Source organism: Salvelinus alpinus, chromosome 37 (genome assembly GCF_045679555.1).
Source record: "Salvelinus alpinus chromosome 37, SLU_Salpinus.1, whole genome shotgun sequence".
NCBI lineage: Eukaryota > Metazoa > Chordata > Actinopteri > Salmoniformes > Salmonidae > Salvelinus > Salvelinus alpinus.
This window is the reverse complement of record NC_092122.1, coordinates 5,263,291-5,282,809: the sequence shown is the minus strand read 5'-3', so window position 1 is coordinate 5,282,809 and position 19,519 is coordinate 5,263,291. Positions and strand designations below refer to the sequence as shown.

General features: G+C 44.8%; 1 protein-coding gene across 3 annotated transcripts in view; it reads left to right on the top strand.

Annotated features, from left to right (window-relative positions):
* Positions 1–19,519, top strand: part of LOC139565848 (putative adenosylhomocysteinase 3) — a 50,942-nt gene that overhangs the window by 20,817 nt on the left and 10,606 nt on the right. For 2 of the 3 annotated variants that reach the window (XM_071386465.1, XM_071386464.1), the window contains exons 2-9: positions 14,420–14,528; positions 16,488–16,631; positions 17,503–17,603; positions 17,834–17,936; positions 18,023–18,117; positions 18,237–18,343; positions 18,571–18,687; positions 18,816–18,879. In XM_071386465.1, the coding sequence (XP_071242566.1) occupies positions 14,420–14,528; positions 16,488–16,631; positions 17,503–17,603; positions 17,834–17,936; positions 18,023–18,117; positions 18,237–18,343; positions 18,571–18,687; positions 18,816–18,879 (840 nt within the window). Of the gene's footprint in view, positions 1–12,750; positions 12,873–14,419; positions 14,529–16,487; positions 16,632–17,502; positions 17,604–17,833; positions 17,937–18,022; positions 18,118–18,236; positions 18,344–18,570; positions 18,688–18,815; positions 18,880–19,519 lie in introns of those variants that run through there. The other variant, XM_071386466.1, reaches the window with a different exon arrangement.

The window sequence follows — 19,519 nt, the reverse complement described above, 5'->3', positions numbered from 1 at the left end:
TCCCTTATGCAAATGAAGTCTCCCTTCTCAAGTCATTCGCCACCACTATCCTCTAGTTCAAGCTTCCCGCTTGTTCACGCCCAATAACGCCCACATCTGCTCTCAGCTAGACTACAATGGTGGCCGGACCCTCCATCCTAGTGTGTCAGCATAATGTGTCAATGTACTCTTTGTTTTGTTTGCCTTTATTGGAATCAGCAGATTCTGTCTTATAAACCTCTGTTTAGAAGCAGCTGACTATGGATCCCTCTATCTTTAGTGTGTCAGCATAATGTGTCAATGTACTCTTTGTTCAGTTTGCCTTTATTGGAATCAGCAGATTCTGTACTATACGCCTTCTTTTTAGAAGGAGCTGACTATGGGTCCTTTTTATCATTAGTGTGTCAGGTCAGCAGACCATGTGTCTCCCCCTTTCATTAATGTGTCCAATTGTCTTAGGCATATTTCTCTAGTATGTGTCTTATTGGAATTGTCAGACTATATGTCTCTTCTACCATTAGCATCCAGTTGCCTTATGTTACTACTACAATCCCCCCTCTGGGGCTATTTAGCCACATAAATGATACAAATAAGACTTTGGGATAGTAAAAGAAAATACCTATGATAAACAAAAAAATACAAAAAATAAAAACAAAGTGAAGCATATAAACCAACTAGACCAAACATCTCCAATGTGAAATAGGAGTAAAAGATCTAATCAGAAACATAAAAAACAAAAACTAACTAGACCAAACATCTCCAATTGTCATAAGAGTAATAGATCAAATTTGGTATAAAAAATATAAGGATAAAATATTACATATTTGATGAAGCATGAGATATATCTAATTCTGTTGCTTTTTCAATGTTCTTATCTTGAGGTAGATCATTAGAGTTTATCAGAAAGTTTCAAATATCAGTAAAAACTCTCCTGACTGATGTCTCAGATTGCTTTGTTGGCACGGTGGTCTGCTTGGTAAGGGCAGTCGATGTCATCTAGTGGTAGCTACTGTGGTCGTCACATCAGCCGCCACCCTTGTTGTTGTCACAGGTTCTTCCTGTTCAGGTGCAGGGGTAGGTCTTCACCTTCCACTGGTTCAATCTTGTTCATGATGAGCACCTACTCGTCTTTTTCTTTGATTCATGTCAGGTCACATCCTTTCGGGTCCCAAACGACTTCTCCCTTTGGTTGATGATGTGTCCATCCACAGAGTGCAATCTCCGATAAGGGTTTGATCCTTATGATTGAGATAGACTTCAGTTCTCCTGCTTCTGTTATACATTGAGGTGGAACATAGATTCTAACCTTGTCAGTCTTTTTGGATTGTTCAGCTGATTCCATTCTTCTCTTCCTGCTCCCACCATACATCTTGATTGTGCATTAGTCTGTTGTTTCTATACTAGCATTCACTGTTGCTTCTGTTATGTCAATGTCATTATTCTTTTGTTGTTCTAACATCAATTGTCTGTAAAGGAGACCATTCAAAAGTTTAAAAGTCAATTGTGAGGAAATCCCCATTTTCTTCAGCTTGCAGGACTTTTCCTCCTCTTTCTTCACCTGAGGCTCCCTCCTCAGGCCGGACTTAACTTCCATCTGGAAGGTTTCAATTTTTAGAGAAAAGATCTTCTCATTCTGTTCCTTGTGAGGCCTCTCCTCCTCTTCTGGGTGCATTAGTCGGTGCACGTGTCATATTTTGGCTTTCACTTGATTTACTGTTTTCTTGGCTCCTCCCTGGCATCTCAATCGTTTCCGCTGCTCCTGCTCCCTCCAGGCTCCCTCCTGGTGAATCAGCATCCTCAGTGTCCTCATCTCTATGTGGTTGTATCCTTCTCTCTGTTGGGACTCAGCTGCAGTGGTTCAGATGGTACCACGTCTGGCTTCTTTTCACTTGGACGGCCGTTCTTGTTGCTTTGGCCACCTCATAGGGTCCATCTCTCCTCGGTTGATCCCACTTCCTCCGGAACACTTGAACGTGGACTAGATCTCCTGGTATCACTGGGAGAAGTCCTTCTGGTCCCCTTGGATCATCAGACGTAGAACCTCTCATCCTGGCTCAGGTTTCTGCCTTCTTTCTGTGAAGCATTCATACTTAGAGACTTATGGCCTCTGTTCTAAGATTGCACCATACATCCTCTTACTTCCATCACTCATCACACAACAAACAGACATTCCAGCTGAAGCTGGCGAACCCCTCTCCTTCTGGTTTCCTAAACATAAGACTTGGAAAACAACAGACAAAACATAACAGCATTGACAATGTTATGTGTTATGCATAAATATATTCATGCAAACTGAAATCTGAGACCATGACAATTCCCACTCTCTCTTTACCTGACTCTATGCCTCCAGGATACTTTTCTGCTGGACTCCACAAAAATAAAAGCCCTAAAAAGCTTCCTCATGCTTCCACCCAGTCTTCCCCTTTCGGCCACAGGTTCTGAGAGGTGTTCCCAAATCATGTCATTTTTACTTAGTTTCCCATCTACTCCATTTCAACTGATAATCATGTGCATAACCTACAATTAACATTCTCTCTTCTTGAATTAATTCAACACTGTATATGCTTTCATATCAATCCCTTTAACATGTTTGTTTAGAGTATAATATCCTATCATCCATTCTCTTTCACATGATGTATTAAAAATAAAACATGTAGCCTCCAAACTCAACCCAGTATGTCTATAGTGGAATCTAATCTCTCTCTCTTTCTCTCTCTGATTCCACATCCTCTGTCATGGTGTTTTCAAGCTCCACCCATTATTCAGCTGGACCTTACTTCTCGTGAGACTTATGCACCCACCAAAGAGAGACATAAAGAACTTTACCACTGCAGTGTTGTAAGAAGTATACCACCAGCCTGGTGTATCTTGATGTACACTCAGTCTCCAGAATGCAGCCCAAGCCCTTCCATTTCTGGCTGTTTTTTCCTGAGGACATACACACTAACACATGGGTTATTTCCTGACAACATTAGCAAGATCACTAAATCTTAAGTTTTAATAATAGCCCTATGTAACCATTCTGCCTCAAATACCTGGCCTCCTACCACAGAAATATTCATAATGATAATCAAATGATGGTCCCTACAGCAACTGCTGTAAAATACATTCTTAAAACATTCTCAAATCTTTTCTAATCAATTTAAAATAGATATCAGTCCCCCCTTAGGAACATATTCACAACCTTATGTTCCTCAAAACACAAATAAATTGACCAAACGAGAAAAAGAGAAAAAGAAATTACAATAATTGCACAGTTGCAATATTACCACTATTTGTAATGTAATTAAACCTGGGGAAAACGTCCAGCCTTTTTCAATCTATGCCAATGTTATTGTTGGTCTCTTTCTTCTACATTCTTGGGTATCATCGCACAACAGACTACCTTTATAGTCAATCAAACAATACAATTTATCATTACAATTCCAATGACATTAGAAAACAAAAGAAACAAAAAACCGATAATCAAATATTCTGGAAGTTTTGTCAACCTCCTTGTCCCAGGATTAGATTCCAGAGCGGCCCTAGGCCTATTAAATTCAAACAGTGCTATATCTAAATAACTAAACAGTTATGTTTATTGTTTATACATTTACCAACCCAATATTCAGGATAACAATCCTTAGTGTTTACTTTAACTCAAATTTGACCTGATCAATTCAATACACATCATCCCTTTAATAATTAACATTTAAACTAAACACTTTTATTACCAGTATTATCTATTTTCCCAATAGCCCTTTTGTCTCAGTTTTTCTTACATGAGTGGCCTGGTAATAAAAGTTCAATACCCCAATTCCTTTAATTCATAATACACCCTGGCCCATATCATTTCAACATGTCTATTATTTGTTACAGTTCACAGGTCATCAGACACAGTTGTCCCTCACTATTCAGTCGATTAGGGCGGGTATGAGCTCCACACCCACTAGTGGTGATATTCTCTCCCATGCCCTAAAGCATTCTGACGTCACCTTTCATGACAACTCCCTTATTCTACTGGTGATCTCTCAGATGAATTACAGATGATGTATCCATCAACAAAACCCACACAGAAACCCACACTCCAATAAACCCCCCGGAGTAACCTACATCACTTTTTATATGCAGAATGAACAAAGCACATTTGTGTATTTACCCAGAGACCATAACCCCAAGGAACTGATAATTTTACCTATGAACACATGTTATATCAAAAAAACAAAAATAAACCTATTCCGAATAACTTAGTCAATTTAAGGGTACAACTCTTCATAATTTTCCCAGGGACATAATAGATTTTCAAAGTAATTATACAGTTTGAATAGAGTCTGGTGTCTTAAACATTTTATAAGTATATCCCACCTGTTCCAACAATTTCTAGTAAAAGGTGATCAGTCTTTCACAAGAAATTCCTAGGATTCAGGGCATTTTGAGACCATTAATATGTTTCCACTCCCCCTTTCTTTAGGAGCAACTTAAATACATTTTTCAAAAACATGTTCATCCTTTTGCATACCCAATTTGAAACTGAATTGGAAAAAACCCTTCCAATAAACCTACTAATGTATATTCATTCCCAGTACATGGTGCACTTAGTAGTAAATCATAAGCCAATAATCGCAAAGGGACTGGACTCACTCATCCAGAACTCCATGTTTTAGCCTTATCCACATATTTTTATTTTTAAAGCGGCTGACTTTAATTAACTGCTTTCCACAGTAATGCAGTCTCCAATGACATTGTTGACCAGAGAAGATTAAAAAACCCTTTTTTTCCCTTATTCTTTCTGGAAAAGAAAGTGTACATATTGTTAATATTCACAACGTTACCTTTTAGTCAGCAAACCAATAATTTTACTTATCCATAGATTTTATTCTAAAGCGTCTTTAACAGTTCCAGAGAATTGTGGTATAGAATGTCTAACAATTAAAATTCCATCGTTATTTTACTAGATGTCAAACGTGATCCAATACTTCTTCTTGACCACATATAAACTGTAATCTCTATGAAACACTCATTGTTCGCTCAGAGACTATACACCGACAAGTAAAAAATTCCATTCTCACTAACCTCAAACCAATTAGTTGTTTGTTATTTTGACAAGGAAATAAACTCTTGTATAGCGGCATTTCCTACTACCGCACTAAGTTCTAATGTACACTACCCGATATACCTATATCCAGAACAGAGAGCTATTTTCTTATTGGTTCTTAGATCTTGTCAATAGTTCTGCCAATCACCCGCACGTCTGCGAGGACTAGAGGAACCACACACACAACCTCATCGCAATGTATTTTCTGATGATAGAATGTTGACATCAGAACGCCTACAAATCGAGCTTCACATTTTGGTCCCATGCGACTATTTATTTATTTATTTTTCCTAAATACTCCCATGTATTTCTACACCTTTTATTTACTATTTTTCCGAGTTAGAGCCAATCTCCTTTCCAATTAATAATTCATTTGTCACATCACTTAATTTCTTTTATCGAAGCCTACTCTATACAGTACATACATTATTTCTGAATACTACAGCATCAACTCTACTCTGTCACAGGAGAGCTGCGCGCTCCCTCTCCTGGACGTTCTGCCTACATACACACACAACTCGTCTTTCCTTCCTAATCTTCTATTTTTACACAGATCTACTCATTTCTTACAACATTATCATTCATCCTTTTATGTTTCATCCGTTCATTCAATCCCTTTGTTTTTACCTCAAAACAACTCAGTCTTTCTTTATTGACTTAATTCACTTCCTTCTACATAAGCCTAGACTTCTACAATATGACGAGACTACTGTCTAATCGGATCAGCTTGTCTTCATATCCTATTCAACCCCCAATACTTATCTTTTCTTCTATTCTTAGAGTAGTATTGTGGCATGACCTACTGAATTACCAAACCCTGGTAGCTAGACAGAGCGGTTTTTTATTCGCAGGATTTCTTTTGCATTTGAACGCCGCACAATCGGGCCAACGTTTTTCCTGCACCTACTACTTCACCCATACAATCTTCCTTTCAGAGCGGAAACTATGAATATTTATTTAACTACTGATTTATGTTTTGACCGTATAAGTTACTTTTGCAGTTGAACGCCGCACAATCGGGCCAACGTTTTCCTACAACCTACTGTTTTATGCTTTGACTGTATAAGCTACTTTTGCAGTTGAACGCCGCACAATCGGGCTAACGTTTTCCTACAACCTACTGTTTTATGCTTTGACTGTATAAGCTACTTTTGCAGTTGAACGCCGCACAATCGGGCTAACGTTTTCCTACAACCTACTGTTTTATGCTTTGACTGTATAAGCTACTTTTGCAGTTGAACGCCGCACAATCGGGCTAACGTTTTTCCTGCCTTCTAAATATTTCATCCGTTCAGTCCTTCTTTCAAAGCGGTAACCATGAAATATTAATTTAACTACTAAATATTCACCAACAGACCCTTCTGCCGCGCTGTGAATATCCCACCCAAGCAGACCTTTCCTTTCAAAAATGTTAACCAGCCATCTCAGCCAGATGCGCAAACAACCGCATCATTTAAGCTACACATTCGAACGGTCTGATCTGAACGAGCGCATGCATGCTCACTCTACATCTAACACAAGCAAAGTTCACAGCACCTATTCACTCAGTCTCTATACATGCGCATACATTTACATTTAATACCATTCCCCAAATTACACATACATGCAAATTCATTGAATTTAAAAGTTCTTTTGTATTTACTGGTTTCATTTTAGGAAATTTGAAGGAGAGACTTACGTGGCGCTCCTCTCGCTGAGACAGTATCTCTGGAGCAATCTTACACAAACATTTCAACTATTGTAAGAACTTGCTTACCGTCTAGTTGGGCGGCCACCTCTGTTTGTTTAGATTGTCCAAAGAACCCATCATCAGCCAAGAACGTCCCAGTCCCTATCAGCTCCTGGCAAGCTCGCCAATTATGTCGTAGAAAATCACTTCAAATATAACTCTTACAAGAACTTTGTGAACTCAAATAAGATTTTTAATACAAATTGTATCACAATCTGGAATGTCCGCGGAACACACCCCGCGGCACACACACCGCGGAACACCCACCGCGGAACCCCCCTCTCCCAGAGCCTTAGCTCCTATATTTATACACACATAGCACTATGTCCATCCCTTATGCAAATGAAGTCTCCCTTCTCAAGTCATTCGCCACCACTATCCTCTAGTTCAAGCTTCCCGCTTGTTCACGCCCAATAACGCCCACATCTGCTCTCAGCTAGACTACAATGGTGGCCGGACCCTCCATCCTAGTGTGTCAGCATAATGTGTCAATGTACTCTTTGTTTTGTTTGCCTTTATTGGAATCAGCAGATTCTGTCTTATAAACCTCTGTTTAGAAGCAGCTGACTATGGATCCCTCTATCTTTAGTGTGTCAGCATAATGTGTCAATGTACTCTTTGTTCAGTTTGCCTTTATTGGAATCAGCAGATTCTGTACTATACGCCTTCTTTTTAGAAGGAGCTGACTATGGGTCCTTTTTATCATTAGTGTGTCAGGTCAGCAGACCATGTGTCTCCCCCTTTCATTAATGTGTCCAATTGTCTTAGGCATATTTCTCTAGTATGTGTCTTATTGGAATTGTCAGACTATATGTCTCTTCTACCATTAGCATCCAGTTGCCTTATGTTACTACTACAAAACCTAGAGAGGAACCAGGCTATGAGGGGTGGCCAGTCCTCTTCTGGCTGTGCCGGGTGGAGATAATAACAGAACAGGGCCAAGATGTTCAAATGTTCATAAATGACCAGCATGGTCAAATAATAATAATCACAGTAGTTGTCGAGGGTGCAACAGGTCAGCACCTCAGGAGTAAATGTCAGTTGGCTTTTCATAGCCGATCATTCAGAGTATCTCTACCACTCCTGCTGTCTAGAGAGTTGAAAACAGCAGGTCTGGGACAGGTAGCACGTCCGGTGAACAGGTCAGGGTTCCATAGCCGCAGGCAGAACAGTTGAAACTGGAGCAGCAGCACGGCCATGTGCACTCGGGACAGCAAGGAGTCATCATGCCAGGTAGTCCTGAGGAATGGTCCTAGGGCTCACGTCCTCCGAGAGAGAGAAAGAAAGAATTAGAGAGAGCATACTTAAATTCACACAGGACACCAGATAAGACAGGAGAAATACCCCAGAAATAACAGGCTGACCCTAGCCCCCCCGACACACAAACTACTGTAGCATAAATACTGGAGGCTGAGACAGGAGGGGTCAGGAGACACTGTGGCCCCATTCGATGATACCCCCGGACAGGGCCAAACAGGCAGGATATAACCCCCACCCACTTTATCATCCTCCCAGGCCTGTACTGGTCCCATGTGTCTCCAGCACCTCCCTCCATGTCTTGTTTTCATTCTCTCTGTTGAACCATGGACTCTGCCTGGTGCGATTCCACAGTATCAGATCTGATCACATCTGTGCCTGTTTATTTTCCTCATGACTGTAGCCTATTGCTTTGTGCTGTTTGAAGCCTCTTCTCGCTGTTCTCCTGGAACTCTTTCCAGAGATTGACCCCATGGTGGCTGGTTGCTTAGTGGGTATCACTCAGCTCTGTGGCTTCGCCCTGGAACAGCTTACCCTGCAGCCGACCCTAGTGAGGCTGGGCCTGGAGCAAACACACATATGCCGGCCTCAGGATACTACTATAGTAATATGACTAATATACTCTCTGTGGCCAATTTATTAGGTACACCATTCACAAAAATGGTTTGCTCCTACAGACAGTCACGTGGCCGTAGCTTGCTATATAAAACAGGCATCGGAGGCATTCGGTTACTGTTCGATTGAACATTAGAATGGGCAAAACAAGTGACCTGAGCTACTTTGAGCGAGGTATGATCGTCGGTGCCAGGTGCGCCGGTTCCAGTATCTCAGAAACCGCCGGCCTACTGGGCTTTTCACACACGACAGTGTCCAGGGTTTACCGAGAATGGTGAGACAAACAAAAACCACCCAGTCAGCGGCAGTCCTGTGGGCCAAAACAGCTCGTTGGTGAGAGAAGTCGAAGGAGAATGGCAAGAATCGTGCAAGCTAACAGGAGGGCCACAAACAGACAAATAACGACGCAGTACAACAGTGGTGTGCAGAACGGCATCTCGGAACGCACAACTCGTCGGTCCTTGTCACGGATGGGTTTTGCAGCAGATGACCACACCGGGTTCCACTCCTATCAGCTAAAAACAAGAAGTGTCTCCAGTGGGCACGCGATCCCCAACACTGGACAATTTGAGGAGTGGAGAAACATTGCCTGGTCTGACGAGTTCCTGTTACGTCACGGCAAGATTTGGCGTAAGCAGCATGAGTCCATGGCCCCATCCTGCCTGGTGTCAACGGTTCAGGCTAGTGGTGGTGGTGTAATGGTGTGGGGAGTTTTTTTCCCCTTGCACACGTTAGGTCCCTTGATACCAATTGAGCAACGTTTGAAAGCCACAGCATATCTGAACATTGTTGCTGACCAGGTGCATCCGTTCATTGCTACAGGGGGTCCGAACCAGTACTAGATGGGTGTATCTGATAAACTGGCCACTGAATATATATATATTTGACTAGAGCACAATAATAATAATAAAGTATTTAACCACAATTATAAACCGGGTGGTTCCAGCCCTGAGTTCTTATTGGCTGAAAGCCGTGGTATATCAGACCGTATACCATGGGTATGAAAACAGATGTATTTTTACTGTTCTAATTGCATTGGTAACCAGTTTATAATAGCAATAAGGCACCTTGGGGGTTTAACGTATATGGCCAATATACCCCGGCTAAGGGCTGTATCCAGGCACTCCGCGTTGCTTCATGCCTAAGAACAGCCCTTAGCCATATAGCACACTTCCTCGGGCCTTATTGCATAATGAGACCTCACCTTTGGTGGTCTTGGCCAGTCAGTCACGTTACACAACTACCAAAAGCCCGCCTTACCACTGCAGATACCTCTGTCCGGGCTGAGGGGGCACCTGGCACCTGTCCTCCCCAGACACTGTAAATGTGGCACGGGATGGTCGTTTGGGTCATGGGTGTGCCTGTGATTCTGCCTGGCTGGCTGGCCAACATTGACCTGGTTCCTCTCTAGGCTACAGTCAACTAGCCATGCCCAGCTCCATTGAGAGGTGACAGTGTGTTGGGTTAGCATCTATTATTTACATCTCATTAGCCTCGCAATCACTGAACATGCATAATAATGTCTATATTATGTGCTGGGGTGCTGTGCAGTGCGGCAAGGTTAATACCGTTAATGCAGACTTCAGTAGGTTGCAGGGAGAGAGAAGGCTAGTATTCACTACTATGCAGCATTGGTGGTGCGCCACAAGACTTTGATCTCTGCCCTGTCTCACCCCGGATGCGGGAATGGCCCAGCCCAATCCTGCTTCAGTCATTACTGGTGGTATAGAAAAGGATGAATCCGATGTATTCATTTCATGCACTAATGTGGACAATTAGGCCTGGCTATGAGGCATTGCCTTAGCCGCATTGGAGAGAGATCCACACGGTTGCTCTCTTGTCGGTGATCAAGATGAATGGTCTTCCTGACTACAGTCAATAATATTTTCCTGTAATCTGTTTAAACATCTCCTCCCTCTGCTCTGTGATCCGTGTGTGTTACTGTTCGGCAGGAAATGTAGGCTAACCAGTTTTCTAGAACGGTAGCTCATTCATCATGCTTTGCTGATAATCCTTAGCCTGGCATCCAAACTGTTTTCCCTGCGTTCCCCTGTTCACTACAATGGTGGGCACAGCGTTCAGTCTGGTTTAACCAGGTTAGGTAATCCTAGTGCCGGGCCAGAATGCTGCTATAGGGCAGGCAGTTTACCCTGTACCCTGCTAGAAATCTGTGGTTCTCCCTCCCTGTCTTTCTTGCATAACCATCATCTCTCGCTCACATGTTAGCTAATGCTATGCATGCAGCTGTGAGCACTGTGCACGCAGGCCTGCCTTTTAATGGCTCTGCGTGGTCAAGCCGTCATCTGAAGTGGCCATACAACATTTACTGCGACGCAGCCTCCGCAGACGTCAGGGCTTTCATACTTCTCGTGCTTAGTTGAGCAGAGCAGAGCTATTGTGGAGGTAGTTGTCAAGGAAGTGAGTTTGTGTTCACACAGGGCGTACCGCCCCCCACCTACCGCTAACCAATCATGTCAATGCGGAGCTATACGAAGGCCTCCGCGTTGTTACAACATTTTGAGAGGCGGGCGGCGACGCGGTACGGAGATTGATTTGGCCTCTGCGTGCGTCCGGAGGCTCCGCAATTACATCACACCCTCCGTACGAAGCCGCCAACCAAATTTTCGGATCAAGCGTGAATAGGCTTTTAGAGCGACGTATGGTCATTTGAGGAAACGAGTTGATTTGCGGAGCGTAACATCCGTTCACGTTCTCTGCAATAACAACATTCTCCTCAATGTTGTGGTGGATGGACGTCAGCATTCTGAATGGAACTCATTCATAATCCTGTGGTTGCTCATGCATTCATTGAATGTACGAACAGTGATCATGCATGTCAAATCAAATTTTATTTGTCACATACATATGGTTAGCAGATAATGCGAGTGTAGCGAAATGTTTGTGCTTCTAGTTCCGACAATGCAGTAATAACCAACGAGTAATCTAACCTAACAATTCCACAACTACTACCTTATACACACAAGTGTAAAGGGATAAAAGAATATGTACATAAAGATATATGAATGAGTGATGTCAGCCTCCCTTTTTATTCTGGTGCTGACCTAGTCTTAACACCATATTACGAAATGGAGATGATCAATTGTCGCGTTCTTCGTTCTTGGCATTCTATCTCCTATTGATAACCAACACAGTTAGTTACTCTCCTGGAATGTGTCATCAGTCAGCCAGTGTGTCTGATCGCACAGGGCTAAAGCCTTGATTTAAGACTGTTGGATCAATGCCTTGTTTACTGACCCTGGGTCCTCTCCTCCTGCCCTATGAAACCTCTTAGACCCAGATGCCATGGTCGTGTGCGTCGGCTGTCGCAGAGAAGTTTGCTCCGGACACTCGTAAGGTCAGGAGGCACATGTCCAAGCAGTCCGTGTCCTTCACGCACTAGCATGACGATCTGGCGTAAGGACTAAGTCGGATGGCCAAGTTTGAAATCAGTTTCCTGATGCCCCTCGTTGACCTTTTGGTTTGAACTTTGATTAAAACATGTAACGGATTCAAATATTTTGTAAGAAATGAAGCCAAAACTTTGATATGTGATCCCTCACTGCTGGGCAAGTGGGCGTTGGTTGTTGTAAACTGCCACCATAGAGATCCTGTGCGTCTATTTCTTCTAGTCTACAATATTTTCTAGTTCAGCAGCCTTGGTCTCACACAAACAGAATGGGCCTAATCACTTACACAACGTCTCTATTGTCTGTCCCAGTGGTGGCAGAACCCACTGTCCTGATCCCCCTGATTCTGAGGTAACACCGCCTCAAAATACAGCTCTGCAATCCTCCTTCCTACCATTTCTCCCTGGGTCCACCGGTCTACTATGGATGACCTCAATAGTCCCCCAGCCAAGAGCCATTCAGGGTCACAGAGTTGTTGGCCGTGATAAAGAATCCCCAATCCAATCCAGCCTGTGAACAATTAACAATTAAACAAGTAGAGAGAGGAGAGGAAAAACAAAAGTGGGGAACAATTCTGCATTGTTTCTGAGGCACAGCACATGGGTGACAGTCCGGACCAGTTAGGGCTGGATCGGGGGGGTAAAGCCGCATGGGTAAAGAGAGGGTATAAATGGACCAGGCCCACAACTGCTAGTTTTCCAGACCCACCCCCTCTAGTCCAAACACAGTTTCTCACCTCACAGCAGTCCACCGAGTCATGTTGTCGAAGAAGAAGGATGAAGACAGTGGAGGTGAACCCAGTAGGAGAAAGGTAAGACGGGAGGAGGAGGATGGATTAGGCTGGGACTTGACAAGCTTCGGTAGAAGCTGAATGAAATTCAATCTACGTATTTATGTGTACAGGCATTTGTGGATCTCATTGTCTTGGGCCTCATTGCCGGTGACTTTTCCCACTCGTTCTGCATTTATTTTGTTGGCAGACGCAGACTTGTGTCCGAGCACTGTGTTGTGGGTGTGTAAGGGAGAAGGAGAGAGAGAGAGATGTTTGAGGACTGTGTGTATACATTGGGTCAGTACCCTGCATGGTTGTAATGAGAGTGGAATAAATGCCATGTGTGGACCCAGGAAGAGTATCTGCTGCTTCTGCAACAGCTAATGGGGATCCAATTAAAAAGCATTAGCACCAGCCATGCTTCTCCCTCTGAGTGAAGGGGAAGGAATCCATGATGAGGGAACCAAGTGGATACTTTGAAGAAGAAAAAAAATGACTCTCTATCGTGAGTATGCAAGACCTTTGTCTACCCCGTGACTCAGAATCAATCTGTCTGGTTGGTAGTGTGAAATTGCAGATTGCACAACCATGAGTCACTCCCACTCCCTCTCTCTCTTCCAGTAGTCACGCCGTAGTTCCTGTATAGAGAGGTGAACAGACGCGTCTCGTACTCTGGATGTGCGTCAGACACTCCGTGGGCTTATTTCGGCGTGACTGTGTCCTGTGTCAGCGTTTTGTGCGTGCACACACTCATTCGACTGTTTACGCTTTGCTTTGCACTCTGGAATGAGAAGTTGAGTGTTTGCACGCATTGCAGTGTAGTCCAGGTGGTTGGAAAACCGGATAGGATTAAAGAAAAAAAAATCTGTTAATGTAGTTAAGATTTTCAATTATTTTGGTGCTTTAAAACTGCTATTTTTATCTTGAAATGTCCCGGGATCATATTTGTAGTGATTTTGAACATATTTGTACAGCGTTAAATAATCATTCAATAATACCGCTCTACGCCACAGAGATTCATATCTTTTTTTACATCCCGTTTTATCACGGTCACATCATTTTATTCGATTTTTCCATTTAAGTTGTGTCCTTGTTGCCGGTTATATGGCACCAGTAAGTAATCCATCAATATTACCAGCAGCGTATTCCATCCTAACCAAAGCTGCCTCCCTGGCTCTGGCCATGTAGGTCTTACATAATGCTACTGCAGATAAATCTGCGATTTTTAACCAGTGGTTGTTCACTGTAAATAGAGTCTCGTGGTGAGCTGACTAGGCTCATTTCACCTTAGGGATGAACTGTTGTGCTAAATCAATCACTAGCCCCTAACCCATGGACACTTGATGCCCCCACACCCCTTTATAGATCTTACAGAACCTGATGTGGAAACTCTGCATAGCCTTGAGTGCTACGGTTATCTCATTGCTTAGGATATGCCCATCTGATACCTTTTAAGATGTACAAGGGGCCCAACAAGGGAAAAAGTCTTATCAGGGAAGGAGTTTTTGTTTTGGACTGGGTGTTGGAGGTTGGACATTGGTGCCTGTGTGGGCGTTGTGGTCTCATTCCTCCCTCTCTGCCAGCAGATCCAGTTTGCGGACCAGAAACAAGAGTTCAACAAACGTCCCACCAAAATCGGCCGCCGCTCTCTGTCCCGATCCATCTCCCAGTCCTCCACAGACAGCTACGGCTCAGGTACCGAGAATATACACACACACACACACACACACCTGACACACTCACGAGCCCCCCGACACCCCCTGTGCCTAACTCTAATCACAGCCCAGGTACAGTGTCCAGTATCACACGGTAAGAGTCTATTCCCAGACACGTGGGGAGCAGGACTGTTCTCCGTAACGTGTAACTGGATTAAGATGAGACGATACAGGCCACAGAGAGCTGCTTGTGTTCTCTCTAGTTTCTAACGCTGTGTTCCAGTGAATAATAACTTGCAGACACACACACACCAATGTCCTTGTGAAAATTTGAGATCAGTATTTTTTTTTTCAGGCAGGCAGGCCAGTGTAAAAAAAAAATATATATATGTAAGGTTGGGGTCCATACAAGAGGGGGGGGTGGGAGAAAGTCAAAGGGTGAGAGAAAGGTAGAGGAGAGGCAACGTTCCCACTATACTAGTAGTCCTGGTCACCTGGTTGTCACACTCCTGGTTGTTCCCAGGGCTCCTAGAGGCCCCTTTTCAAGAGAGAGGGAGAAAAAAAGGGAAGGGAGAGAGAGGAGAGGTGACATTTTCCACTGAAGCGTTGGAATGGCTCTGTAGTAGGACGAGGAGGGGCCTGTCAGCCCTGCGTGTCATAAAAAGGGTGTGACCCTTGCTTTACAACCAGAGTTAATCTGGTAGGGAGACATGTTTGTCAGGAGAGAAGTGTGAAATGCCATGTCCCTGGTGTGACTCTGGCCTCTCATTCTGCCACTTGTGAAGAGATGTCACTCTCAGCCTACCTGGCTGTCCCTCGTCTTTTTGAATGTCACGCACAGACACTCACCGGCCGCTTCGCCCAAATGCCTCAAAAGTCCTCTCTCCCTCCTTTCTTCTTTGTCCTCTCACTGTACCTCATTGCATTCTGTCCCCCCCCACTCTCAACCCTTTCTCTTTCTCTCTCCCTCTCTTTCCTGATCCCCTGTACTGTAACCCTCAGCTCTGTGGTTGCTGTAATTATTCCCACAGAAAGAAAGAGGGAACAGAGTCAGAGTCCCGACGGTCCCCCCTGACCCTTCTCTCTCTCTTTTTTCCCCCTCTCTCTCTCTCTCTCACGTGCTCTCTGTCCCAGCCTCATTGTCCCAGCCTCATTGTCCCAGCCCTGGGGCTTGAGCGCACACACACTGCGGGAGAGCTGTAATTCGGCTTAAGGCCTCCGCATGCTTCCCATCCGAAACAGTTCGTAGATATATTATGATGACATTTTGTTTTGTATTGGTCTTCAGCATAGTTTTTTTTTCTTTCTTCTTTTCGTTTGTTCGCGCGCACGACGTCGGTGATTGGTCGACCGCAGGGATTCTTCAATTGAGTGTTTGTTGTCATTCGACGAGATACGACTCGTTTTCATGCACATTTTTTCACTTGAGAAATACTGCATCTAACCAAAAGTTAATGTCAACCTGCGTGACTAAGATCTCCTCGGCAAAAACGGCAAAATGAACGACAGATGTCTTGAATTATCTTAAACGAATTCAGACTATTTTGAGGAAGTGTACACTGGCTATGGCGTCTCAAGATGGACAAACAGTACCATTGCCGCTTTTTTTCCTTGTTTTTCAAGCCAAGGTCTTTTTAAGGGAGTAATGCGAGGCACAGATGTTCACTTCACCTAGCCAAGTTCTACTAGGATCAAACCGAACCTAGTATGTAGACGCCCATGCTGAGCAGGTGTATTCTGCCCTGGGGCTCAGTCCCAAGATATAGCTCATAATGTGAGCTATGCAGTTGTTTTGGACGTCAGAGTAGATTGTGGCCTAGTGTGTGGTCCTGTCACGTATGTTTTTAGTTTAACTTCTATATCCTGAGGTCATGGTGAATGTGCAGTATAATGTGTGGGTGTGCGTGCAGCTCGTGTGCTGCTGTTGAGTGTGCGTAGACATGTTGCGCGCGCGTGTCCTGTCATCTGACCCCTCTCTCTGCCCTGCTCTCTCTTTCAGCTGCGTCGTACACGGACAGCTCTGACGACGAGACCTCTCCTCGGGACAAGCAGCAGAAGAACTCCAAGGGCAACGGAGACTTCTGCATCAAGAACATCAAGCAGGCCGACTTCGGACGCAGGGAGATCGAGATCGCGGAGCAAGGTGGGCTAGGGCTAGGGACGAGGTGTGTGCATACAAGTGTGTGAGAGACCAATCGAGAGAGACTGATTCTCTGATGGTGTGATTGTGTTGGATTTGTGTGTGCCATGCTGACAGCCCATCTCCTCCAGGGCTGTGTGCTCAGTGGCCGTATGTTCCCAGCCTGTGAGATAAACAGCAGGGGGGGGTGCCTGCCTCTCCCACTAAATACCCAATTGAGCACACCGTGATGGGACACTCCATCCTCTGCTGAAACACAACAGGACACACCACTGACCACTCACAGTCCCACGTGTCTGTACTGCACCACTGACCACTCACAGTCCCATGTGTCTGTACTGCTTATCATACATTGCCTTGTCTACTACTCAACACACAACCCCAGCGTTGTCTGTACAGCTGACCCCGCGTAGCTCCCAATTATGTTACTACAGACAGACCATAGCCAGAGCTGCAATGGCTCCGACTCTGTCTGTACAGCTGACCCCAGATAGCCCTAACGCAGTCTGTACTGCGGGCTACAACACTTTGAACTTTTATAAGTCGCTATACAGCTGACCTCTCAGCCCTGGCTCGGTAGGCCGTATCACACACGGCCCGAGCTCTGTACGTCTAGGTGACAGGGCAACAGAAACCAGAGGGGAAAGATTCCACCGTCTGGGAGGGTTCCCAAAGCACGTTGGCCAGCTAACTTTGATTTACCCACGTTTAACCACTTGAATAAAAAAATTTGCTAAAGATTTTTATTTGACATTTTTAAAGATTATACGGAGAAGGATGCCTTGAAGTTTTGAAACAGGACCGATGGTTTTGTAGTAATGTTGTTGTAACGTTGGGTCTAAAATAACTTGTCGGTTGCGTTGTCTCCTCACAGAGATGCCAGCCCTCATGGCCCTGAGGAAGAGAGCCCAGGGAGAGAAGCCTCTGGCTGGAGCCAAAGTAGTGGGCTGCACCCACATCACAGCTCAGACAGCCGTGAGTTACACACACACACACACTCACACGCCACCATCCACCGCTCAGTCCACTCAGTCTGCCGCTTCTGCTCAGAAAACCACGACTCACAGATACATTCATACTGACTGTTACGAGTCTTAAGCCAGCTTTACACTTCTTTCAGCGGCAGGACTTTGCTTTGAACACGAACGTCTCCGTGGTCTGTGTCCTTAACTGAGCGCGCGGTCTGGTCTGTGTGTGTCGCGCAGGTGTTGATGGAGACGCTGACTGCCCTGGGGGCTCAGTGCAGGTGGGCTGCCTGTAACATCTACTCCACTCAGAATGAGGTGGCAGCGGCTCTGGCCGAGGGAGGTGAGTGTGAACCGGGCCGCTTCATTTGAGCGTCTTTCTCTTTTCACGACCGCAGGCTCTCTCAGTGCCCATCATATCTCTCTCAGGGTTCTCTGTGTTCGCGTGGAAGGGCGAGTCGGAGGACGACTTCTGGTGGTGCATCGACCGCTGCGTCAACCTGGAGGGCTGGCAGCCCAACATGGTACGTGTCTGTCCCCCCGTCAAACGCCATCTCTCAGTAGCGGACTTTGTTGCGGTGTGAGTGGCGTCGTCCTTTATCCCGATCAGTCAGAAAGACGCGCGTTGTGTGTCCCGTTCCAGATCCTGGATGACGGCGGAGACCTGACCCACTGGATCTATAAGAAATACCCCAACATGTTCAAGAAGATCAAGGGCATCGTGGAGGAGAGCGTCACCGGAGTACACCGGTGGGTGGATCACTGCTCACACGCAACTTCATTATACGTTGACTCATTGTCTAGACTGAGAAAACCAGTATTTTTGCCAGTAAGCTTCCCCTTGTCAGGGGTTTGTTTCGAAGTGGGTGGTCTATCTTCTATGGCCATGTCTCCATCTAGTGGCCATAACGGGTAATGTCAGGTTTTACTGCTTTATAATGATGTCCCCCCCCCTCTTGTTGCTGCTCTCTGTGTAGGTTGTACCAGCTGTCCAAGGCGGGAAAGCTGTGTGTCCCGGCCATGAATGTCAACGATTCTGTGACCAAGCAGAAGTTTGACAACCTCTACTGCTGCAGGGAATCCATCCTGGACGGGTAGGACAACTCCGGCATGCCCGGTTCAAAGCAGAAAGACCGAGGAAGATTGCTTCGTTGTTGTGGGGTGATTTAAACATTTGTCATGCTAAGTGCTCGTGATTTGTGTTTCTTCGCTCTCCCTCCAGTCTGAAGAGGACCACTGATGTAATGTTTGGGGGCAAGCAGGTGGTGGTGTGTGGATATGGAGAGGTAAGTCTGTCTTACCTACTGTGAATTAGTGATGGGGGGGAAAACATCTATAAGTTGCATATCGCTATATTATTTGTGGACGATATTATATTGATATTTGACTCCCAAGTATCGCTAAAATAATAATACAATAATGTTTTTGCTACTGCAGGTAGCATTAGCTGTACCTGCACCAAAACTCTGCTGTTTTTCTCCTTTTTTAATGGAGTGTTTTCAGCACGTTTATTACCCTGACTGATCAAAACTAGCTTTCTCATGCTCTCTCGTCTCTCTGCAGCAGACATGTTTGGAATATCGTAATACGTATAGAATCGGCACCTAAGTATCGTGTTAACGTTGTATCATGAGGTCCCTGGCAATTCCCAGCCCTACTGTATATGGTACACTTCTCATTTTTTAACCCTTATTTTACCAGGTACGTTGACTGAGAACACGTTCTCATTTACAGCAACGACCTGGGGAAGAGTTACAGGGGAGAGGAGGGTGATGAATGAGCCAAACGGAAGCTGGGGATGATTAGGTGGCCGTGATGGTATGAGGGCCAGATTGAGAATTTTATCCAGGACACCACGGTTAACACCCTTACTCTTACGATAAGCGCCATGGGATCTTTAATGACCTCAGAGTCAGGACGCCCGTT